The following is a 21981-nucleotide window of genomic DNA, read 5'->3' on the forward strand; positions in this document are numbered from 1 at the left end:
CCCACTAACTGGCCAGGTGACCTTGGCCAGGTGACCTCTCCACGCCCCACACCCCAACCTGTTTAAAAAAACCAGAGATAAAAGTACCGTCTTGTTGAGGATGAAACCATTGTAAAGCCTCCGCACAGAGCGTGGCCCAGCCGATGCTATGGAAGTGCTCACTGTTATCACGTGAGCTGGAAGGTTCGGTTTCATGAACTGCGGCGCCTGAGAAAATGCTTATGAAATGGGTTGAACTTGAGTAAGAATTTTAAAGGTCAGGGGAAGATATTTTAGTCAGGAGCAACTTGAGGACGGCGGAGACTGAAGGCGACAACGCTCAACCCCCTCAGACAAGCAGACAGCCGACGAGAACCAAACGGGGCATCGAGACTCACACAAATGCACAAGTTTTCCTTTAAAAACAGCCACTCCTAAGGGCAAGCTCATCTGGCTCATGGCTCACCCACCCCTGTGCTTTCCACAAAAAGAAGAGACTCGAGGATGCCTTCTCAATGTGTATCACCGTTTATTGTAGTTTGCGTTAGGGATTGAACAGAGGACACTGCCTGTGGAGGGGAAAAAAGGAAAGGAAAAAGTATGTTTTTGTAGATTTAATTTCTTCAAAACACTTTATGGTGAGTTTCAAATCCTTTTTTACCCCAAAGGAGATTCGAGAATTCAAGTATGTTGAGTAGGGAGCAGGCATACAAAGTCTTCTGCTTCTGCGCGCGTGGGGCCGCCTGCTCGTGTGTTTACAAGCAGACACACCCTCACATTTCTCGCACCCCTATTTGCTTTGGTAAGGCCCAGCCCCAAAGGACACGTCACAGACACGACCCCTGCCTCGAACCCACAGACGCAGGGTTGAGGCATCGTGTACCCTCATAGGAAACTGTAAAGGTTTCGAACTGTCACGTAGCATTAGAAGCACCAACCTCCCTTCCCTCCCCAGCCCTAAGCCATTTACTCCTGATAGACTTAAACACTCCCTTTGCTGCAGCTGCTCCTTAGGTTCCTAAGATAGGGCTTATGACAAGGACCGAGCAACAGGATTCTCTTCATTTTGCTCAGAATAAAAAAATTTTAAAGGGACATTTCAAAAGAAAAAAATAAAAAATAAAAACTGAAATTCAAATTCTGAAAATATCTTGCCTTTTTTATTAATCATGTCATCTAACACCAATTAAAAAAACAAATATGTGAATGATATAAAAATACGACCCCAGGATTAACACTTTGTTGCAGGCACAGTTATCTCACAGAATATACGTTTGGAGGGCCAGGGAAAGGAATTTATTTTTGTTTTTGCTTCTCTTAAAAAAATCCACAGCAGTGCAAGTAGGGTCGGGGAGGGGAGGAGAGGGGGCGGGGAGATCCTTTAGCAGCAAAATGTCCAAGGTTCTCTAATCACAATCAAATCAACGGATATTGGATTTAGGGGGAAAAGATGGAAGGGATGCTGCCCAGACCCATTCATTATCAATCACTAAGAACCTTCCGCTGCAAAGCCCCAAACTGTGACATATGAAGGACGTGCTTCATTATACAAGCAACCAATCATAAAATGTGTCCCTCAAGCTTTTGACCACGTTTGTCACTTAAATATATGTACATGGATTGGGCTCCTCTTCTCACTCATGTCCTTTCGGGCGGCCAGTGTTTGGCCGCTCTGGGTGGGCCTCGGTGTCTCCGCCACGTGGGCCTCCGCGCTGGAAGAGCATGTCACCGCCGATGCCGCGCCTGCTCCTCGCTGGCCTTGGCCGTGTCTCGCAGAGGGTGGGCAGGGGGCGGTTTAATGATCACTGTTCTGTTTCTCTCGCATCCAGGCGTGAATCTGCTCTTTCAGCTCTGGCACTGAGGAAAGAGAGGGAAGGGTTGATGCGCTGGGGGGGCTCCTCCTGAGAGAGGGTGCTCGCATCCGCACAAACGGGAAGAAAGGCCTTTCATTCGCTCAGCGACATGAAGACGGAAGAAAGCAGCAGGACATGAAAAAGAGCAAAGGACGCTTCGTGTCTTTTCCATTAAGCGTCATAAACGACAGAGTGTCTGGACTGGACAAGTTCCCCTTTGGTGAACCTCTGACACCGCGCCCTGCGCCCCAGCGCGCCCCTACCTGGCTCCAGCATGCTCTCGGTCAGCGTCTGCCGGTTGAAGGGGTCCGTGGGGGAGTTGAGCAGGTGCCGCAGGATGATGGAGCGGTCCATGATGGTGCCGGACGGCAGGCGCACCGGGTCGGTCATCAGCGTGTCCATCAGCGGGTCTACAGAGACAGAGCGAACGCCGACCTAGTAACGGGGCCTACAACCGAGGGCAGACCCAAACAGCCCCTGCTGCCGGCGAAAAATAAGGCGCGCACCCCAGGGACGGCAGCCAGCGCCCGCCCCGCTCTGCGGGGAAGCAGCCTGCAGGCGACGTGCGGGGAGGACGGGCGCAGAGGCGGCGGCTGCAGGTCTGAGCCTCTCCGCAGCGCCAGTCCCGCCCGCCAAGGCCAGGTGCACCTCAGGGTCTCCAGCGTTGCCACCTGGTCTGAAATCAGGCCAAGGACTTTTCTTCCCTTTTAATTTACAATACCAACTAAAAGTAGGCAAATGTAACTTCAGAGAGCGTCTCAACAAGCAACCACAGCACGTCTTAAAAGCAGAAAGCACAGCACGGCCGTCCTCTTCTAACGTTACCCGTTTCCAGTGACCTCAAATCAAAGGCCCGCTGAGAGAAGCGGCCACTTGCCTCGGAACTCGTCGGGAGCGTCGCTGTAGTCGATCTCGGCGCGCGCGTTCCTGGCCACGATCTCCTCCACCTTCTCGGCGAGGAGTTTAAACTTCTCTATGGCTATCGTGGACTTGATCCCTGCCTTCCGCATCTTCGAAATAACCTCCTCGAACAACTCTTTGCTGTAGGACCTCTGTGGAGGAGGGAGAACAGTGTGAGAGGCAGAGTTTACGTGGGAAACAGCAGGCTGCGGAAGATAGCCAGAGCACGGCCTCTCTGTGTGGCGTTTTCTGGAAAAGCCCTACAACTGTAATGTGTATATACCAGTGCTTTTACGTGGCCATAGATACGTAAAGACGCACCAAACTGTACAAGGTCATTACCTCGGGGGATGGCTTCAGGGTTGAGGCTAACAAGGAGAATTTAAAACTGAAATACTGAAGACAGGAACATCTGGTCTACTTCAGCCCTGAGCTCTGGCGGCGTGAGAGGTGGTGGCCGGGGTGGGCACAGGGCACGGACACCGACCGCCCCGTGGGGACGGGATTTCCTTTTGGAGGTGACAGGTTTCGGAACTGGACAAAGGTGGTGGCTGCCCAACACCGTGGACGTTCTAACTGCCACCAGACTGTACACTTTAAAATGGCTAATTTCATGTTATGTGAACTACATCTTACATTTTAAAAAGGGAAAGACTGCGTGGGAGAAATGTGGACTCAGATGGGCTTTTCATTGTTTACTTTTATTATTTTTTAATCCTGACCCTAAGACGTGCTCACTGATTTTAGAGAGAGGGGAAGGGGGGAGGAGAGGAGAGAGGGAGGGAGGGAGGAGCACCAGTCAGTGGCCTCTGCCCCGACGGCCTGGCTGAACCAGCAGCCCAGCTGAGGGCCTGACCGGGAGCTGAGTGGACAATCTTCCGGTGCACGGACGACGCTCCAGCCGGCTGAGCCACCCGGCCAGGGCTGGTTTAATTGTAAACAGTGCGTGTTGTTAGCAGGCAGCACTCCCTGAACGTCAGAGCTGCAGTCTGTCCACAGGACGGAGCCTGCCGGTGCAAACAGTCACACGTGGCCGTGATGCGGCCGCCGAGTCGCCCTGAGTCTCCCTACCCTGCGCTCCCTCCTCAGGCCTGTGAGTGTAAAGCTCGGGCTCACTGTGCTGGCACCTGCGGGCACCTCTTCTGGGCACTTGTTTTCGGCCCCTCTTGGTACACAGGGAGAGATGTCTCTCAGCTTCTCTCCTTGAACAGCTGCCATTTCCTTCCTCCTCTGTTTTCCCAGGAAAACAAGAGGCCAGACCAAGCCAAAGCAAATAGGACCAGTGCTCACGAAGGAGGAAGTGAACTTCCACTATCTGTTTTCCAGAACTCTCGAGCCGTCCACCCTTCCTCCCTCAGCCCTGGAACCCTCTTCCAAACAATCTAGTCCCCCGGGTGCTACCCAGTTCACAGCCAACATCAACGGGAAGTGGCCCATGGTAGGAAAGACAATGCTGTGAGAGGATCGAAGCCACTGGAAGTTTGCCTCCCTCTCCACGGGGCCACTGGCACTGCGTGTGTTTGCTTCACGGGTTCGGAAGAGCAGGCTGTGCAGACATTTGAGAAGACCTGTGTGTCATGGCAGAAATGGCTATGACTCGAGCCAGGTGCCACCACAGGTCACCGAAGAAAGGCAGCTGGCAGCACTCTTTGTCACCCACTTGGCTGTCACCGTCTCACTTGGCTGTGTTCACTCACACTGCAAACCATGTTATGTTAATGACCTGCACTGTGGCCGCCACAGGAAGACCTACCAGGAGAAGTGGGAGCGTGCTCAACGACCTCCAAGTCTCTCACAGCAAGGACGGAAGAGTCCCTGGGGACTTTTCAGTTGCCTGCGGCCCCTGCAGGCGACCCTACTGTGACTGGGGGCACCCTTCTCTGCTTCCCTCACTGCAGACTACACTTCTCTCCATCTGAACAGGCGCCGTATCACAGTGTGGGCTGGAGACACACTCTAGCATCGCCCCCAAATAACTGCAAGCACCTAGCCGGTCCTTGGCCACTACTCTTAAAAAATTATTTATTTATTTTAATATGGATTTCAGAGAGAGAGAAACATCAATGATGAGAGTTGTTGATCATCTGTCCCCTGCACACCCCCAACTGGGGATTGAGCCCACAATCTGGGCACGTGCCCTGACTGGGAATCGAACCCTGACCTCCTGGTTCATAGGTTGAAGCTCAACCACTAAGCCACACTGGCTGAGCTTTGCCACTACTTTTGATGGAAACACTGCTTTAGACACATGTCGTTTTTTCCACCGCAGGTACTTGTCAAGACCACATCTACTGTTTACGTCCCAAAGTACACACTTGAATTATATCTCAACAAAGCTGTTATTTTTTAAAAGTACCCAAATTTCCCCTATTTTAACCTTTGGATGAGGTATGAGTGAAGGACCTTCTAGAATGCCTACTGATGGCTAACCTGAGATGGGAGAATATTTGGATAGACAGTGTGAACAAAGATGGAGAGACAGAAACAAGCATGGGACTTCTGGGCATTTTAAGTGGAGGGCAGAGAGCTGAGAAGTCGGGCTCAGGGCCAGACGCGGGGTCTGAGTCCTGCCCGAACCCACACTATCTTCACACTAGCTACTTGATCTCTCTGTGCCTCATTTTAAAACGAGGAATCTCACTGAACCTATACGATAGGATTTTGTGAGGATTAAATGAAAGCATGGAAAGCGGTTAAAACTTGGCCTTCAGTTAATAAACATTAGCCATTTTATGTTCTAATGAGCAGGACAGAGGACACGGAGGAAGGGGAAGCCCTTTAGGAGGTTACAGGAAAGTCCGGCAGCTGGGTGGGGGCCTGGGCTACACTGGGAGTGTGGAAATGAAAATCACAAGCGGGTGTGGCCACCGGGACTCGGGGAAGAGGAGGAGGGGGAAATGTGAAGATAATCATCGGGGTCTGGATCTGGGAATATCACAAAAATATCGGCAGCACTAAGGCCGAGGCCTAGGGAAGAGGACGCGCTTCCCTGAGAAAACGGGCTCTTCCTGGGAAGGCCATGGGCTTGCCGAGTAAGGACCTTAGCAAGATTCTGAGATCAGAACTCAACTGGGGTTGGATCTGGGAGCCAAATCCAGCTCTTTATGCCCAAAGGAAAACAGCCATTTCATCTCCATTTACAGCAGAAAAGTTCCTATAGCCGCCGTGCTCATGACTTCCACTTACGTACTAAAAATGTCTCCAACCATATTTTGAAAAGTATCACCTTCCTTGATTTCAAGTGGGGAAAATTCAGGAACAGATGGCTCTGTAATTGGCATGGGTCTGCCAGGAAATCCGCAGAGCAGCACACTCAAGCGGCCCTGGGCAGCAGCCTGAACCCGCGTCCCTCTGAAACGGCGGCGCCCCCACTGACCTGGTCGTCGGCGATGGCTTTTGCGAACCGCGCGCAATCCAGCTGCAAGTAAATATCTGTCAGCTGGTCCAACAGCTTCTTTGGTTCAAAGCCGTATTTCTCAGGGTTTTCAACTTTCAGGTCACGACACTTGGGACCACAGAGTTGCTGGAGATTAAAATTCAGCATTGCAGCCAATCGGGGTCCAAGTTCCTAGGAAATCACAGGATAATGGGACAATTCATGCTATTGAGACGGTGACAAGGATCAGAAACTCAACTCCCACTTCAGGGGAGGAACAGGGACTGGCTGGGTTAATCTCCAAAGAACCCCTTGTAGTGCTGTGTGTCATCAGCTAAAGAAAAGCATTATATTCAAACAAATTTTACTCTCCATTTCTAGTCCAATAATTCTAATATGTAATAAAACGTTGCAGATTGATGGCATATTTATAAACACCAACAAAAGGCAACCTTTTCTATAAAGTTATGTTTTTAATTATAAAAACAAGGATCACTCTAAATTCGTAAGGAACAGGTAAAAGAGGTAAAATTATTCAAAATTCCATCATAGTAAACACAAGTCACGAAGGTTTTTGAGTTGGCTCTGTCAGCCATCATTTTATGCATTACTTTTGTATAAATTTCAGAAGTCCCCGACAGTTGAGACAGTATTCTTCTTTATATATCAGATGCAAAGAGGAGAGAAATGTAACAGAAGCAGGAGATAAAATTTATGTCTGAATAGTTTTAAACCTAGCCAATAAGACAAAGCAAACTTCAACGGAACAGCTAGAAAATAACTATGAGGCAATAACGCCACGAGAAGACACAGCATGTACTACTGTTGGGCATACACTGCTTGAAGCAAACCTGAAATAGGAAAACCTCGCTTGGAGAGTTAGAGTAGGTGCTGGCCATGAACAAGGAGTTGTGAAAGCTTCCCTTTCGGTTACAAGGTTTTCATTAAATTTAATGACTGGTTTTATACAAATTCAACTTAAACTCAGCTTTTCAGGAACCTGCTTTTGCACGAAGTAAAGCACTTCTGTATTTAATTAAGAATGTGTGGGATAAAGGAGCGATAAGAATAGGACAGAGGTGGTAATATGTTTTCCTTCTGGAGTGGGAGCGCCTTGTGTAGCGGAGGCAAAGACCACAGCAAAGCAGGCACCGGCAAAGACTGCGCAGACCACGGCCCAGGTGTAGAGACAGCTTGGGTCCATGCGCGGGCCTTGAAAAAATTCATTTCCATTGACATGAAAAGATTAGACTTAGCTTTCAATAATTTCCTTTAAAAAAATGAAGACTTTAGAACTAAATATGGGCTTCATAATAATTTAGTCTTAGTTTTTATGTTTCCTACCTTCTAACAAGCAAATGGCACAGCCCTTGGGATCCTGAACAGAAAATCGGGGATTAAGCAGGGATTGGCAAACTACCAGCCGAGGCCAAAGCTGCCTGATGCCCGTTTCTATAGTCTTACTGGAACACAGCCACACTCGGGTGCGCGTACGGTCTGTGACTGCTTTCACATTGCAAGGGCAAGGTTGAGTAGCTGCGGCAGAGACCGTGTGACCCACACACCTAGACTATTTTCTGACTGGCTTTTATAGGTAGAGCTTAAAGAAATTCCATTTGCGGCCCTATGAGGGAAGCAAGTGTCTGGACTACCACGTTCAAAGCAGTTGCAGTGTTCTCATGCTTTCAGCAGTGGCTGTGTGGTTTCGTGTTCTGCTGTGTGTGCACTGAAATGAATGAAGACGAGAGATGGAATGGGGGGAGGAGGAGACCCATCTCCTGAGCTGCACACAGGCCAGGGTGTGGTGACATGTCGGAGGTGAGGGTGAATATGCAGACTGGAGGAAAGAGTACAATTATATCCACTGTAAACTCGGCTCCATACAAGCAGTGACTACCGATGCTCAGTCCCTTTCTTGCCTTTCTCACTGCCCTTGCCCTGGCCACACAGTAAAGCTTCTAAACTGTGCATGGGTGTGAAGGGGTGGGGGTCAGGTGCAGCAAAGCAGGGATCTCCAGTAATGTCGCTCAGTTTCAATTTCAGAAACAGGACGAGTTCTTATGAATCATGTCAAGGCCAAACATTTTGACAACCTTTGATCTACCATAAACCCTAACTGTGGCTCTCATTAACCCTTGCCTTCCTAAGTGTCAGAAAGCTATACCTAAGAGAACCAAAGATCTTAGACAGTATCAATTATTTCTACTTAATATCCTCTAATTTCCAATGGATGTTACCTTACTTTTCCTATAAACAAAATACAGGAATCAACAATGAAAACATGGCATAGCTTCCACATTACTAATCCACAGTGCTGTCTAAGCAGAAAGTGAATTAAGTTGACTTGAAAGGGATGGTTTGCGGACTTCAGCCCATCAGCAGTGCTGTGTGTATCAATGGGCCTAACGGGGAACATCAGTAACAGAATTTCACTGGTCAGTGACCGTGACACAGACACATCTAGGATTTCAGCAGCTTCGTTTAGTTACAAGTGATAGAATCTGAGTGTGGAATCCAAAAGACAAAACAAACACCCTGAAGTCCTACTCACCGGTCTGAGGAACGGCTTCTGGACCTGCTTCGTGAGGATGTGGAACATGTCCACGGTTTCTGTCGCTAGGGCCAGATAGGAGCGGGAAACACGCTCGTCCTGAGCAAGCTGAGACTGACGGGCCTGCTGCTGGTCCTAGGAAAATTGAGCAGAGGCCAAACAAATCTCAGTGCTAGTCATCAGCTCACCAACATGCCAAGTGAGGCGGAAAAATACAGTCAGCTCACAAGTGGAAAAGTGCACCACAAATCCAGCATGCTTAGGGAGTGGGAAAACCTGCCTGGGTGGATTCTCCAGATCACTGAGCTTATTTCTGGCAGCATCAGAACCCTTTAGGATGTTGAGTAAGGTGCCCTTGGCACATTATTTAACTTACTTGAGACTCAGTTTCCTCTATGATGAAAGGAGTCACCATCGACTTCTACACAGGATGAAATAAGTGAATCTTATGTCGTGTCTGATACACACTGGTGCTCACAAAGGACACTTCATTTCCCTTAGTAAAGACTTCTACTTAGTCATCAGTACTTTAAAAACATGTGACATGACACGGAGGCCTGTAGGTTTTGCCCCTGCACCAAGTGCCTGAAAGTTGCTAAGCTTTTCAATTTCATCTTTCCACGCTGCCAGGCTATCGCCCCTTCAACTGTCAGCAAGCTGGCCTCTGGCACTGCACTCCTCCAGTTCTGCCATGGGACAGGAAACAAGGAATTGAGGTGTATTTGACTCACGGGTGAAATAGAGGGAGCACTAAAGGCTCTGAGATGGAAAAAACACAGAAACATCAGTAAACAAAGTCTTACATGTGGCTCAGAGGCTGGCTAACTTTATGTGGGGAGGTGGAGTAGCTAGAATAGCCGAAGTCTGAGTGAGTGCCCTAGGCAGGTGCCCTCTGAGGACGTGCAACAATGCTGGGTGACCTGTCCACTGCCCCTTGGTCAAGAATGAGCCCACAGAATGAAAGGCTGAACCACAGGAGACGTAAGAACAGCAAGGTGAGAACTGCCTCGGTGTGTGTAGGTCATTCATTCATCAATGCACATTATCTGGCCCCATCTGCAGGCCAGCCCCTCCTCTCGCTAAGAAGAGCATAGGATGTGACCAATGAGGCTGCCTGCTCTCATGGAGCTTAGGCACCAGTTAGGGAGACAAGCGATGAACAAACATACACACAAACGGATACATGAGTCTGATAGTGATGAAAATCCACCAGATAAGGAGTGTGTTGGGGTTAGGAAATGCTATTCCAGAAAGGGTGGTCAGGGAAGGTCTCTCTGAGGAGGTGACGTTTCAGTGGATATTTCAAGGAAGCATCAGCAAAAACCTGGGGAAGAGGTGCCAAGTGGAGGGAACAGCAAATGCAAAGGCCTGGCTTGGCAGCAGAACAGCAAGGAGTGTGGCTGGGTGGCGAGTGAAGGGGAAGGTGGGGGCCTGGTACACGCCACGCCCTCATGGCTACACTCCAACTCGGATTTGACGGATGGGAAGGGAAACCCGGGAGGGTTCTGAGTGGAGTTGTGATAACAAGCAGGCTAAGATTTTAACACCACCTCCCTGGCACGTATGGAGATGGGCAAGGGTGGAGACTGAGAGTCCAGATGGGCAACTACAATAATCCAGACAAGAGATGGTAGTGGCGTGGAGGTGGGGGCAAGAGGCCAGGCCAGATAGGGATTTTTTGTTTTTTAAAATCCTCACCCGAGGATAGTTTTTCCATTGCTTTTCATAGAAAGTGGAAGAGAGAGAAGGAGGGAGGGAGGGGGGGAGAGAGAGACACACACACACACATCAACTGGATGCCGCCCACAAGCACCCCGACCCAGGGCTGAGAATTGCAACTGAGGTACATGCCCTTGGCCAGAAACAAACCTGGGACCCTTCAGTCCACAGGCTGACACTCTAACCACTGAGCCAAACTGGCCAGGGCGATAGGGATGTTTTCAAGATGCAGTCTAGAGGTTTTGCTAAGAGGGAGAGGAATCAAGGAAGACACCGAGGTGCCGAGCCAGAGCAACTGTAGGATGCAGCTGTCATTTACTGAGACCAGGCAGACTTGAAGAGGAGGTCCGGTGGGCAACACCAATGTTCAGTTTGGGACAAGTTAAGTTTGAGGTACCTATGAGACCACCCAGCAGAGAGGTAGGTCAACAGCTGGTTAGAGTCAGAAAAGACCTGAGCTGGGAAGACACATTCTAGAGTCTTCAGAATACAGATATTTAAAGCCTTGGGACAGATGAAATCACCCAGCAGTGATTTTCAATGGGGGCATCAGGCCATGTGTGGCAAATTCTGGCTGCCTAAAGGCTCGGCAGAGGGCACATCACTGACGTTAAATGGGCTTGAGCCAGAGATGCTAAATGTCCTGCAGTGTACAGGACAGTCGTTCATAAAAAACAATTATTATATCACAATTCGACTACATTTAAATACCGACTTGCACCCTCCTGGAGAAGTACCAACCTACGGAGCAAGTGTGGAGAGACGAGAAGCTTGGGCTGAGCTCCAGAGCTCAGAGGGCGGGGGGCGAGCAGGCAGGGAGGTGGATGGTAGGAAGTGACTTCACAGTCACACAGAGATGATTTCTAAAACTGTACTTGTTAGGGATTATTTATGCCCTTTCCCACCCATTAACATAGACAAAATCAATACCATCTGCTCCGTCATCTCTAACAAATGCTATTAAGCACTGATTGTGAACAAGACAGTGTGCAGACCCGCATCCCAGCATCTACAACACAAGCTGGTCCAGGGAAAGCCTCCCAAGTGGGCGCTACAAAGGTGTAGCTAAAGCCGAGGCTTTGCAGCGACACTGATCGGGGAAGGCCAACCACAAGGGAGTATTTGGACAGGACCTTAACTCAAAGAATGGCAGGATCTGAATACATATAATGGACGGGGGAGTCTAAGGCAGAAAAAAAAGAGGAGCTATCCATGCCAGGCACTTCCTCTGGGCCAGTCCTGAGCTACGTACTTGCTACCCGTGTCTCTTCTCATAGCTTTCCTGCAAGGAACGATCTGATTTATGGACAAGGAAAGAGAACTGAAGGAACTCTGAATGTGAGGCAGTGTCTGTTCTGAAACCCAGGGCCCTGCTCTCCAAAGCTGGGGGCATCCTACTCATTACTGCCCCAGTGCGTTGTGCGAGGGCCTGGGAGCAGCGCAGACTGGAGCTGGCTGACTGCAGGGGAGGCGAGCTTGGAGGACGGTTTTGGAGGCACAGTAGCAAAAGTTTAAGGTGTGTTTAGAAATGAGCATGAGGGTAGAGGGATGGCACCCATGGGTGTCAGTATTGTACCGAGGAAAATGATGACCACGGCACTTTCTCAATGACACAATTAGAGGGGCTCAAGGAGCGGGGTGGCAGGGGCGCAGGAGAAACAGCCTTCGTGGATTCTGGATGAAGCCCCCCAAAAGGTTTAAGTTTGCAGTTTAAGCATGTTGACCAAAACAAAATAGAAAACTCTCCTCAAAGCTGCAGGAGCTTTGAAACTTCCCCTAAATGTGCTTCAGTATCTTACGCTTAATGAACTTCGATGCCGCAGCATTAGAACATCAACAGTATTTTCATTTTAAGAATGCTACAGCAAGTAAAAAAGAACTAGTCTTCCTCGCTTGTATGTAAGAAGTCCTTCTGGAAAGCAGTTCTGATTCTGAGCCTCACAACACCCAGAAAAAGAACCAATAAATGAATCAGTGGTAGCTGTCAAGGGCCTGATTACTGACCAGGGAGCATATAAATGGCCGCAGTAAGTGTCAGGGCGGGGCGGTGGGCGTCAGCGGTAAGACACGGCTTCCTCATGGAACCTGGCAAATCATGCCTCTTTCCCATTAATAACTGAACAGAAAAACCAAGGTCAATTGAAAGAAACCCCCACCAGGATCCTGAGTGATTCACACAGATGCCTAAAGATCACATGAGATTCTTGTCTAGCAGACAGAATTTGGGGTTTACTTCCTAGTTACTGTCATAAATCTTAACATATTCAGGCAATAAAGAGCTCTTCTCCAAAATGTCCTTTAAAATGAAAAGGCAGAACAAGTTTTCTGGACATGTGCAGAGACTTCCCAACTCATTTCTTAGCTTTAGGGGCAAGTGTTTATGTCTCCTCCCCAACCTGGGACGTAACTTCACGGAGGCCCGCAGGTGGGAGGGGCGAGGTGCTACTGACAAGAAGCCAGAGTTAAGCCATCGGGCCCCCAAGTGCAGCCCCGCAGGCCGAGGCGGCTCCCCTGGGGGCTGCGTGGCCCCTGCGCTCTGCTCACCCGGGGCAGCTGCTCCCACTGCTCTTTGTTCTTCATCTCCTCTTGCACCTCGTGGATCCGCTTCAGGGACTCCAGACTCTCATCGAGCAAAAACGTCGTGTCATTGATCAGCATGTTTATGTAGCGAACAAACTGCTTCCCAGAACTGAAAAGGGAATTACACAGGACGCGTCACACATCTCCCTACAGCAAAACGCCACAGCGGATCCCAGAGAAAAGGGCCACGCGTGTCGCTCTACACGACTGCCGGCCTTGGCACAACTTGAGTACCATGAAGGGCAGGGCTGCAAGTTTCTCCTTAGACTTTGGGGTCCTTTTTAATTAACTGTGACGAACTCACTCCAGTGTTGTGCTGGAGACACCCTGGAACGACTCATGAGAGCCGACTGCTAATGCTCTGGAATTCTGTGAGCCAATTCCTGTGGAAGCTGAAATTTGGCAACAGTGGAAGTATTTACACTCCAGAAAACCAGGACATACTGGTTTTCTTCCCGTCAGAGAGCAGCTTTACCCACACACCCTTGGCTCATTTCCTCAATGATTTTTAAGTAGAGAAAACTCTTCCAGACTAGAAAATATGCTTAAATTCACCAGGATAAAAGAAAGCACAAATAATTACCCACCTATAAGAGACGAGAGAGCTACTGATAGTTATTCCCACTATAAAGGTGCACTGAAAAAAAACTGGGCCCTGGCTGGTATGGCCTAGCAGTTAGGTTGGCCAGCGCACCAAAGAGTCCCAGGTTCGCTCCCCGGCCCAGTCAGGGCGAGTGCGGGAGGCGTTCATTCACTGTATCTCTCTTGCAGCGATGTTTCTCTCTGTCCTCTCCTCCCTCTCTCCCTTCCACTCTAAAAATCAATGGGAAAAATATCCTAGGGTGAGAATAAAAGACAGACAAACAAGGGTGGAAGCTGTAGCATCGATAAAGCAGGCTATGAATTACTCCACAGGACCTGACGCTTGCGATTAGTGGCACTGTCCTGCATACCTGCTCTAATGCCAGGACTCACTGGTGCGTGCAGATGGCCTGACCTACCTGCATCAGGCTCTGTAAGTGCCAGAGTAGCAGAGGGAAGAGGCTGCCCCTCAGGACCTAGCACTGTGCAGTTAGGGGCGGCCAGCCCAGGCCCGGGGAAGAGGCGCTCCTGGGAACAGGGGCGCAGGCCTGGGTCTCAGGAACAGGGGAAGTTCCTGAGCACCATACAGCTCAAGCTGTGCGCCTGCCTGGTTTCCTACACTCGTGCCAGGCTTCCCGGGAACAGGATTCTGACGATGAAAGCACTTCATGGAAACAAAGACTTAATTCCCAGTTTCCTTTGCTAAAAAGCTATTTAGCAGATGGTCACTCTACTGGTAATACATATATTATTGAGGAGTAACTCAGTGACGAGTGGCAGCCAGACCTGATCAAAGATCTAACAGGGGTTGCAGAAAAGATCCAAGTAGATGGGGTAAATTTCTCCAGAAGAGTATTCCTGGAGGTCAGCACTTCTGTCTACTTTCTTTCTGAAGTAATTTAGATGGAATCCCTGCTGAAATTTCAGGTGGCTAATGAAAAGTACTCAACCAAGGTTTAGGGCCTCACTATAAATACAAAGAGGGACCCTTCAAATGACAACCCTGATCTAACTGCTTCTGAATCTAAACTCCGAACATTTCTAACTCTACAGCTTGGTACCAGTCAGAACACTGCAAGACCCCGCTGCAGTCATTCTGACAACTTCCTTTAACACTGTAACCACAGAAACACTTAGCAGGTCATCTCAGAGTATTTATACGTTCTTGCCTTATGCACACCATCCCCAAGGTGTCTTGACAAACCTAAAGCTGAGCAGTATCTCCTGAGCACACGTTTAGGTAACCCTGCTCGCATTCAGCAGAACCATCTGGAACAGTTAAAGGAGGCGGAGACCAGGCAAACAGTCAACAAGCACCCAGCTGTGAAAGCTTTTAAGCAGCCACTCTACCTGTGATTTGCAAGAGAGCAAGCAGCGCCACGAGGGGCCCAATACTCACTTGAACTCCTCCATGAAGGTGCCATGGTGAGCTATGTTTTGCCAAAGGCTTTTAAAAATGGTGCTAATGTGATAGCGAATGGTGAACTTGTCATAGAACTCGCTGGTCGCTCCAGTATGCTCGACATCTGAAACAGAAAGATGAAGGGACTGAAGGACACACACTTCCTTACCTTTTTTGTTTTATTTATTTGTTTAATCCTCACTTGAGGATATTTTGTCCATTGCTTTTCAGAGAGCATGGAAGGCGGGGAGCGAGAGAGACACACAACATTGATGTGAAAGAGAAACAGCGATTGGGTTGCCTCCTGCACGAGCCACGACCAAGGCTAGGGATTGAACCTACAGCCAAGGCATGTGCCCTCGGCCGGAATCGAACCTGCGACCTTTCAGTCCCTGGGCTGATGCTCTAACCACTGAGCCAAACTGGCCAGGGCAGGTCAACCTTTTTTAAAGATTAATCAACTGTTATTTTATTAATTGTATAAAAGTGTGGAATGAAGTGTGGAGAACTGATTCAGCAGAGTCCACAAAAGAGACAGCAGGGGGCGGACACAGAGCCTTACACCCGCTAAACTGCCCTTAATACCTGTGCTGTATCCTGAACATAGCAGAAGCTAAGTATCTACTGTTAGCTGATTACTCATCAATATACATCTCTCCCAACATTAAAAAAAAATTCACTCCTAATATTCCGTCAAAACTAATTCAGCCCAAGTTCTAATTTCCAGTCCCCATCCTAAGAGGACTGAAATAAATTAGACTCCTGCTGACCTCACCCTGCCCCTCTTGCTGGCTGCAATCCCACCTTGCAGTCTTCTTACTGATTCATTAAGCTGTCTGGCCTCAGGGCCTTTACACTTGCTGCCTCCTTTGCCTGCCACACTGTGGCTGAGAGCTTATGGCTCACTGACTCGTTTTCAACGTTATTCCAAGTGGTCTCAGAGGCCTTCCCTGACTACGCTTCTTAAAGTAGCACCATGCCCTCCTTCCACACTCACTATCTGAAAGTGTCTTATTTGTTGGTTCAGCGTCTATTCCAACTGGAATGTCTGGCTCATGACGGCAGGGACTGTGACATGAAGACAGGCCCTAGCATCCGAACCAAGGCTGACGTACAGCAGGAGTCTCGTGAGTATTTGCTGAACCAGTGAGGACTCTACTTGGGCTAATGCTGGCTTTGCTGATTCGGATCAGCTGGGGACGAGAAGTGTCTCGGTTTTCAGTGTCCCTCTAAGTTCTCAGCAGCCGACTTTTGAGAGCTGGTCCTTAAGGAACTGACCGCTGTGATACAAATACTCTTATTTTGAAACCGAACTTTATTTTTGAAACAAAAATTTGATCTTAAGCATTTCCTACTCTCCCTGGGGTGTAAAAAGGTGCTTGTTCCGCATCTTGGTCTCTCACATGTCTGAGAGTCAGGCATGTTTGGGGGGTCGGGACCTACATCAGCAGGTCTTAGCACGGGTTTGACGGACACGTGAGGCAGTGTCTGGGATACCCCGCTGCAGGCTCTCTGGCGCCGGTCCCTTGGTAACTGTAGGAGGGACAGCACAGCAGCCAGGAGCACCTGTGCTCAAGTCCAGCTGCTGAGGCTGCTGCCACTCACTAGCTGTTGACCTTCAGCAAGCTCCTCAACCTTTCTAAGCTCCAGTTTCCTCATTTGTAAAACGGAGATATTTATAACACCCATCTTGAGGACTGCGGTTGGGATTAAGTGAAAGGATCAGTAAGTATTCAATAAGTGGTAGCTATTCTTAGCATGGGTATCATCTCTCCAGGGTTGCAGAGATGGCAGGGCACTGAGTACAAAATACATTTAACTTTTTTGGTGTTAATACTAACAATACATGTTCAGTGTAGAAAATTTTAAAAGTTCAGATAAAAAAAAAAGTAAAGAAATAAACTACTCACAATTCTACCATTCAAAAATAACCAACTCCCTGTCAATATTTTGGTATATATTCTTCCACACTTTTTTCTATCATATGTATATGCACCAAAATGTGGTCTCATATATATATATATATTTTAATCCTCACCGAGGATATTTTTTCCATTGCTTTTTCAGAGAGAGTGGAAGGGGGGGAGAAGCACCGGTGTGAGGGAGCCACATCGACTGGGTGCCTTCCACATGCTCCCCGACCAGGGCCAGGGATCGAGCCTGCAACTGAGGTAGGTGCCTTTGGCTGGAATTGAACCTAAGACCCTTCAGTCCGCGGGCCGGCGCTCTAACCACTGAGCCAAGTCGGCCAGGGCAAAATGCGGTCATACTTCACTTTCACTATACAGAACTATAAATAATGCTGTGGTGAATATTATTATAAACATTTACATACATTTATAATTGTTCCCATAGAATAATTCCTAGAAATTAAGTTTACGCACATGAGGGTGTGCTGGTTATTTAGCTGCTGTCTCTCTGCCCCAAACCCCCACTTTATACTTGGCTTTGTGAGGCTGGGGCAAACGGTTCCCTTTGCAGCTGGCCATTTGTTAGGTTCGCCAACAGGGGGCACGACAGAACTGGCAACTGAAGGCGAGGGACGCGGATCTCTGGCTGGCTTGCTGACCCGGTCAGCAATGGTGCTCCCCACCAGGAGCAGCAGTCATACTCGCAGGCCTAGCAGCCTTGAACACCCACAGACACCAACCCAGCTGGCCAGTGTCCTTCCTCAGGGGTCTAGGTCCTGGCTCTGTCCAAGCCCTCGTCGGAGCAGCTACACTCCAAGAACCCCAGTCCTTTGGTTCCGCCAGCCCCGGGGACAGATGATGGCCGCTTTCTGCACCTATAATATGTGTTACCCCAATGTTCCCTATTTGCCTTTTCTGTCTTCAAATACCTATTTGACCAGTTCCTTATATTATATTCTATTAAAAAAAAACTGGTATGTTTCGGTTTTCCTGACTGGGCCCTGACTGAAAAATAGTATATAAACATTTTTAAGGCTCTTGGTGTGGACTGCCAAGCTGCCTTCCAGAAAGGCTTTGCCAACGGACGTTCTCATGGTGTTTTATATCACTGATTCTGCACACTAGCTATAGGAGAAATTAAATAGGCTTTTGCAGGTTAGTTTCTTTCTCCACAAGCATGTTAGCACTAGGTATTCTCATCTTAAAAATAAATTTGATAGGTGAAAAAGGTACCTCATCATTATTTTAAGAAATGCAGAATGATCTTCAATTCAACCAAACCAGATACGTGCAAGGCATATGCCAGGTCCTGTCCTGCAAACGTGCAATGCACCATCTGCACCTGAATGACCCACGTCCTCCCACCAGGGCGTAGAGATAAAAGAGGAGAACTGGGAGCCAAGGGCCTTCTACCCAGGAGTGTCCTGTGCTGTCGCCAGGCGAGGATGTTAACAAAACTTTAAAGGGCTTGTGAACCTGCTTTAGGTTTACGAGGATATAGGTGGCTAGAGGAGGAAGAGAAACTCAGATGCCACAAAGTAATTGTGACAGTGGGGAAAGGAGGCAGAGAGATTCTTAGGGCCCTCAGAAGTGACGAGAGATGGCAGCAGCAGCCCAACATGAGCAGGAGCAGGTGTGAGCCAGCAGGGAAGGGATGGCTCACTGAACACAGAGGAATCCCAACTGCTGCTGCGAGCAGGGGACCGCACTCCGGAGCCGGTGTTTCTTCCCAGAGCAAGGCGAGTAGGCTCTACGGAATGCCAAAGACCCCGGCGCCCGGAATGTGCCACGTTCAACGGAAGACAGAGAGGCACACAGGACACACTTTTTTCCCGAGAAATATATAAACTGGAGGGGAAATGCCCCATTAGTACAATCCTGTGCCATTGGGAGAGGACAGGTGAATATGTCCCACAGGTAATGGACTTTATGAAAAGACGTTTGCAAATGAAAAGCCAAATTAAAAATGAAAATCTAGAATATAATCCCAGCAGAAAAAGAGGCGCTCCTTGCAGTGTGTGTTGTGTGCTCAGCCCTGTTCGCCAGTGTCAGCCAGCACCTAGAACAGTGTCTGGCACTCAGCAAATGTGTAGAATTCGTGAGTGAGCGAAGACTTCCAGAGAGTCTGCTTCCATCCGTTTGAGCACGGCTCCCAACAATAAGCATTTTCAACAAGCTCTGTTTTACCCATAGCTTCAAAATTCTGCGTTATAGGACAGTGTAACAAAACTAAAGCTCAAGTTCAAAGCTAAAATGAACCAGGTATTTTCAGATAAAAACACCAACATGTGCTGCTGATTCCAATTGGGTCTCCACATTACGCATCTGACTTTCAATGGATCCCTTCAAGGACTTGTATGAGAACAAACGGTCAATGCGACATTCCCACCACTCATGGAAAGGAACCAGCAGCACAGGCTCTGCTGGCAGCGGGCTAGTGGGTTATACGTTTAAGTGGATGTCAGGATATTTGCTACCAGGGTTAGAGTGACTTTATCCACTGGCTTTAGAGGGCCTCGACTACCTGTATACCAGGAACCTACCTGTATAAAACTTCATTAGGGAAGGGACCAACAATTTGGTGGAGAGAGGATGGTTCTCAATCATTTCAAAAAACTTCTGGGTTCGTGGCTGAACAGCAGGGTTGGTCATAAACATGACTTCCACCAGTTTGGCCACCAGGTATGGATTTCGGATGTAGTTCTGGTTGCATAACATCACAACGAGGAACATCACAATATCCTGAGTGCAGGGCTCATAGAGCACCTGAGGCGAGTATCTGAAGAGGGGTGAGAGGAGCAAGAAACAAAGCTCAGAGTCTCCACCTGGCTGGGTGCTGGTGTCCTTACGAGAGTCAGGGGCCGAATAGGTCTAGGAGCCAGCATCCTAAATTCTCTTTAACCTAATGAGTTTAAAGTGACTATTTCTATTATAACTAGATAGATTTAAAACCTATTACATCTATTGGCCATAATATTTTAGAATAACTTATTATGTTTTAGAAAGTGAAACAAAGCTATGACTGAATCATCACGTGGATTTCAAAAAAGACTTTCACTACCCAAATACTTTAAAAAACTTTAATGGAGTTGTTTTCATTTTTAAAAATCTAAAAAGTCAGTTATAAACTCAACTCATTATTTTGTGACCTTTCTCCAATTCTACCACTGAGAACATTTTTGGTACAAAATATAGATGTGGGTATTCCTGGCTTTTGAATGTTCACTCAGATATTTATAAACCACTCCTACTGTTTCTCAGAAACACATAATTACTAGAAATTCAACTCCATTTTCATGGAAGACATTATTCCAATAATGTCTCTGAGATATTACTGGAATTGGCCTGGTGCCACCATTTGGATTTATTTTTCCAAGCAGTTAAAGCAGTTACACAAAATTTCAGGCATAAAATGGAGGTTTGCAATATAATTCATCATATAATACTACACACATGACATTTAAAACATATTAGAAATAGTAACATGTTAAAGAAACTTACTGTACAATAAAAAATAAAAATTCAGCAACATCTTCTACATAAAACTCAGGCAATGCTGCAAACGCCTTGGGGACGTCTGAACTTAAAGGCAGTGTTACACTGTCAATGAGAAACAAAGCACAAGTGACAGTTTGAGAGGACAGTTACACCCGTCCTTTAAATCACACTTTCCACTCCTGCAGAGGGCTCGGGCCAACCTCGGGGACGCACAGGCTTCATAACAACAACCAAATGATAATAAAAAGTGAAATAAACATGGCTACCTGGAGGAGCTGTGCAGGTGAGGACAGAAAGGCCAACAACGTTCTCAGCTCATTCTCCGAATTGACCAGGTATTTTCCTGGGCCCAGTGCTTAGGAGAGCCCAATATCTTGTTATTTCCAGCTTTTAGCTTCCCATTTATAGATTTCATTTTCTATCAATCAAGGATTGATAAAAATGAAAATAAAGCCAATTTTTAAAAAGCACTATGTCAAAATTAAAATTGCAGGTGCTGCCATTCCCTTATTACTGTAACTAATTACAGGGAAAACACCGACTAATACTACTAATGTCATAGTCTACGTAGGTACAGTCTGGACACTGACAGGTGAACTCCTGAGAAGGGAAGGTCTGGGTTTCGGCTGCGGACTCTGAAGAACAGTAAGGACCACACCGCCCAGGCGAGCAGAATGCGGGCGAGAGGAAGGAGCGCACTCACTCGGGATAGGCGGGGTCCAGGATGCGGAGCAGCAGCTGAATGAGAAGGCCGTAAAAATTCAGACATCTCCTCAGGAAGCTCTCGTCAAGTAAACCAGCGTCGGCACACGCCTTGCATCGTACCAGTTTCTGTGGAAGGGGTGGCCCAGCCACGGTCAGTCGGTGGCCGAGCACCTGTGGCGCTGGGCGGGGAGGGGCCGGGAGAGGGGAGGTCTGGGGCGACAGGAGCCTCGCTGCCAACCAGCTTTAGGATGCTGGTTACGTTTTAAGAAAAATAAAAGCTCTGCCACGCAGACCACTGGACACAAAACCCAGCACACGGTGAGTGCTCAAAGGCAGGTCACTGCTGTCATATTTAAATAACTTGAGTGGGGAGGGGGCCGACAGGGGTGGCTCTTTGGGTATCAGGGATGGTTAGTGGGAAGAAGCCAAACAGATCTGCATCTAGATTCCAGGTCAGTACTTACGAGCTGCCCTTGGGCAAAATGCTTGTCCACCTACCTCCGGATTGCTGTGAGAGCCAAACACACACACATGCTGCACACACTGACTTATTAATTTAAACAGTGTATTGACTCCTTGAAACAGTACCTATGGAGTGCCTGAGGGCTCTGCAGACTCCAGATGAGAGCCCCGGCTTATTCTGCATCTCAAAGAGGTCTAGTCTCTTAATAAATAAAGCTAAAATAAAATCCTAACTTGTGCCAGAAATCCAAGCCAGATAAACACATTTATCTACACATTATGCCACTAATCAACAGAAAGCAGGAACAGCTAACATTCAGCTTTCTAATTTGAGCATAAACATAAAAACGCATAAACTTGCTATCTGTGCTTCCCTTATACAACTTTTTTTAAGAGCTACACCTTGTGAGCAGAATCTTCCTGTCTCCAGTTAGGCTCTGTGTGATGGATTGTTTTCAATTAAA

General features: G+C 48.0%; 1 protein-coding gene across 2 annotated transcripts in view; it reads right to left on the reverse strand.

Annotated features, from left to right (window-relative positions):
• Window positions 1–484: 484 nt before the first annotated feature.
• UBE4B (ubiquitination factor E4B) overlaps window positions 485–21981 on the reverse strand; it is an 87334-nt gene continuing 65837 nt past the window's right edge. For both annotated transcript variants that reach the window (XM_016214619.2, XM_016214618.2), the window contains 10 exons: window positions 21054–21181; window positions 20354–20452; window positions 19396–19631; window positions 14940–15066; window positions 12923–13067; window positions 8660–8794; window positions 6109–6300; window positions 2710–2884; window positions 2096–2242; window positions 485–1836 (listed from right to left, as the gene is read on the reverse strand). In XM_016214619.2, the coding sequence (XP_016070105.2) occupies window positions 1775–1836; window positions 2096–2242; window positions 2710–2884; window positions 6109–6300; window positions 8660–8794; window positions 12923–13067; window positions 14940–15066; window positions 19396–19631; window positions 20354–20452; window positions 21054–21181 (1446 nt within the window). In that variant the 3' untranslated portion in view covers window positions 485–1774. The remainder of the gene's footprint in view (window positions 1837–2095; window positions 2243–2709; window positions 2885–6108; window positions 6301–8659; window positions 8795–12922; window positions 13068–14939; window positions 15067–19395; window positions 19632–20353; window positions 20453–21053; window positions 21182–21981) is intronic.

The sequence above is a fragment of the Miniopterus natalensis genome, chromosome 9, assembly GCF_054644295.1.
Source record: "Miniopterus natalensis isolate mMinNat1 chromosome 9, mMinNat1.hap1, whole genome shotgun sequence".
Lineage (NCBI taxonomy): Eukaryota > Metazoa > Chordata > Mammalia > Chiroptera > Miniopteridae > Miniopterus > Miniopterus natalensis.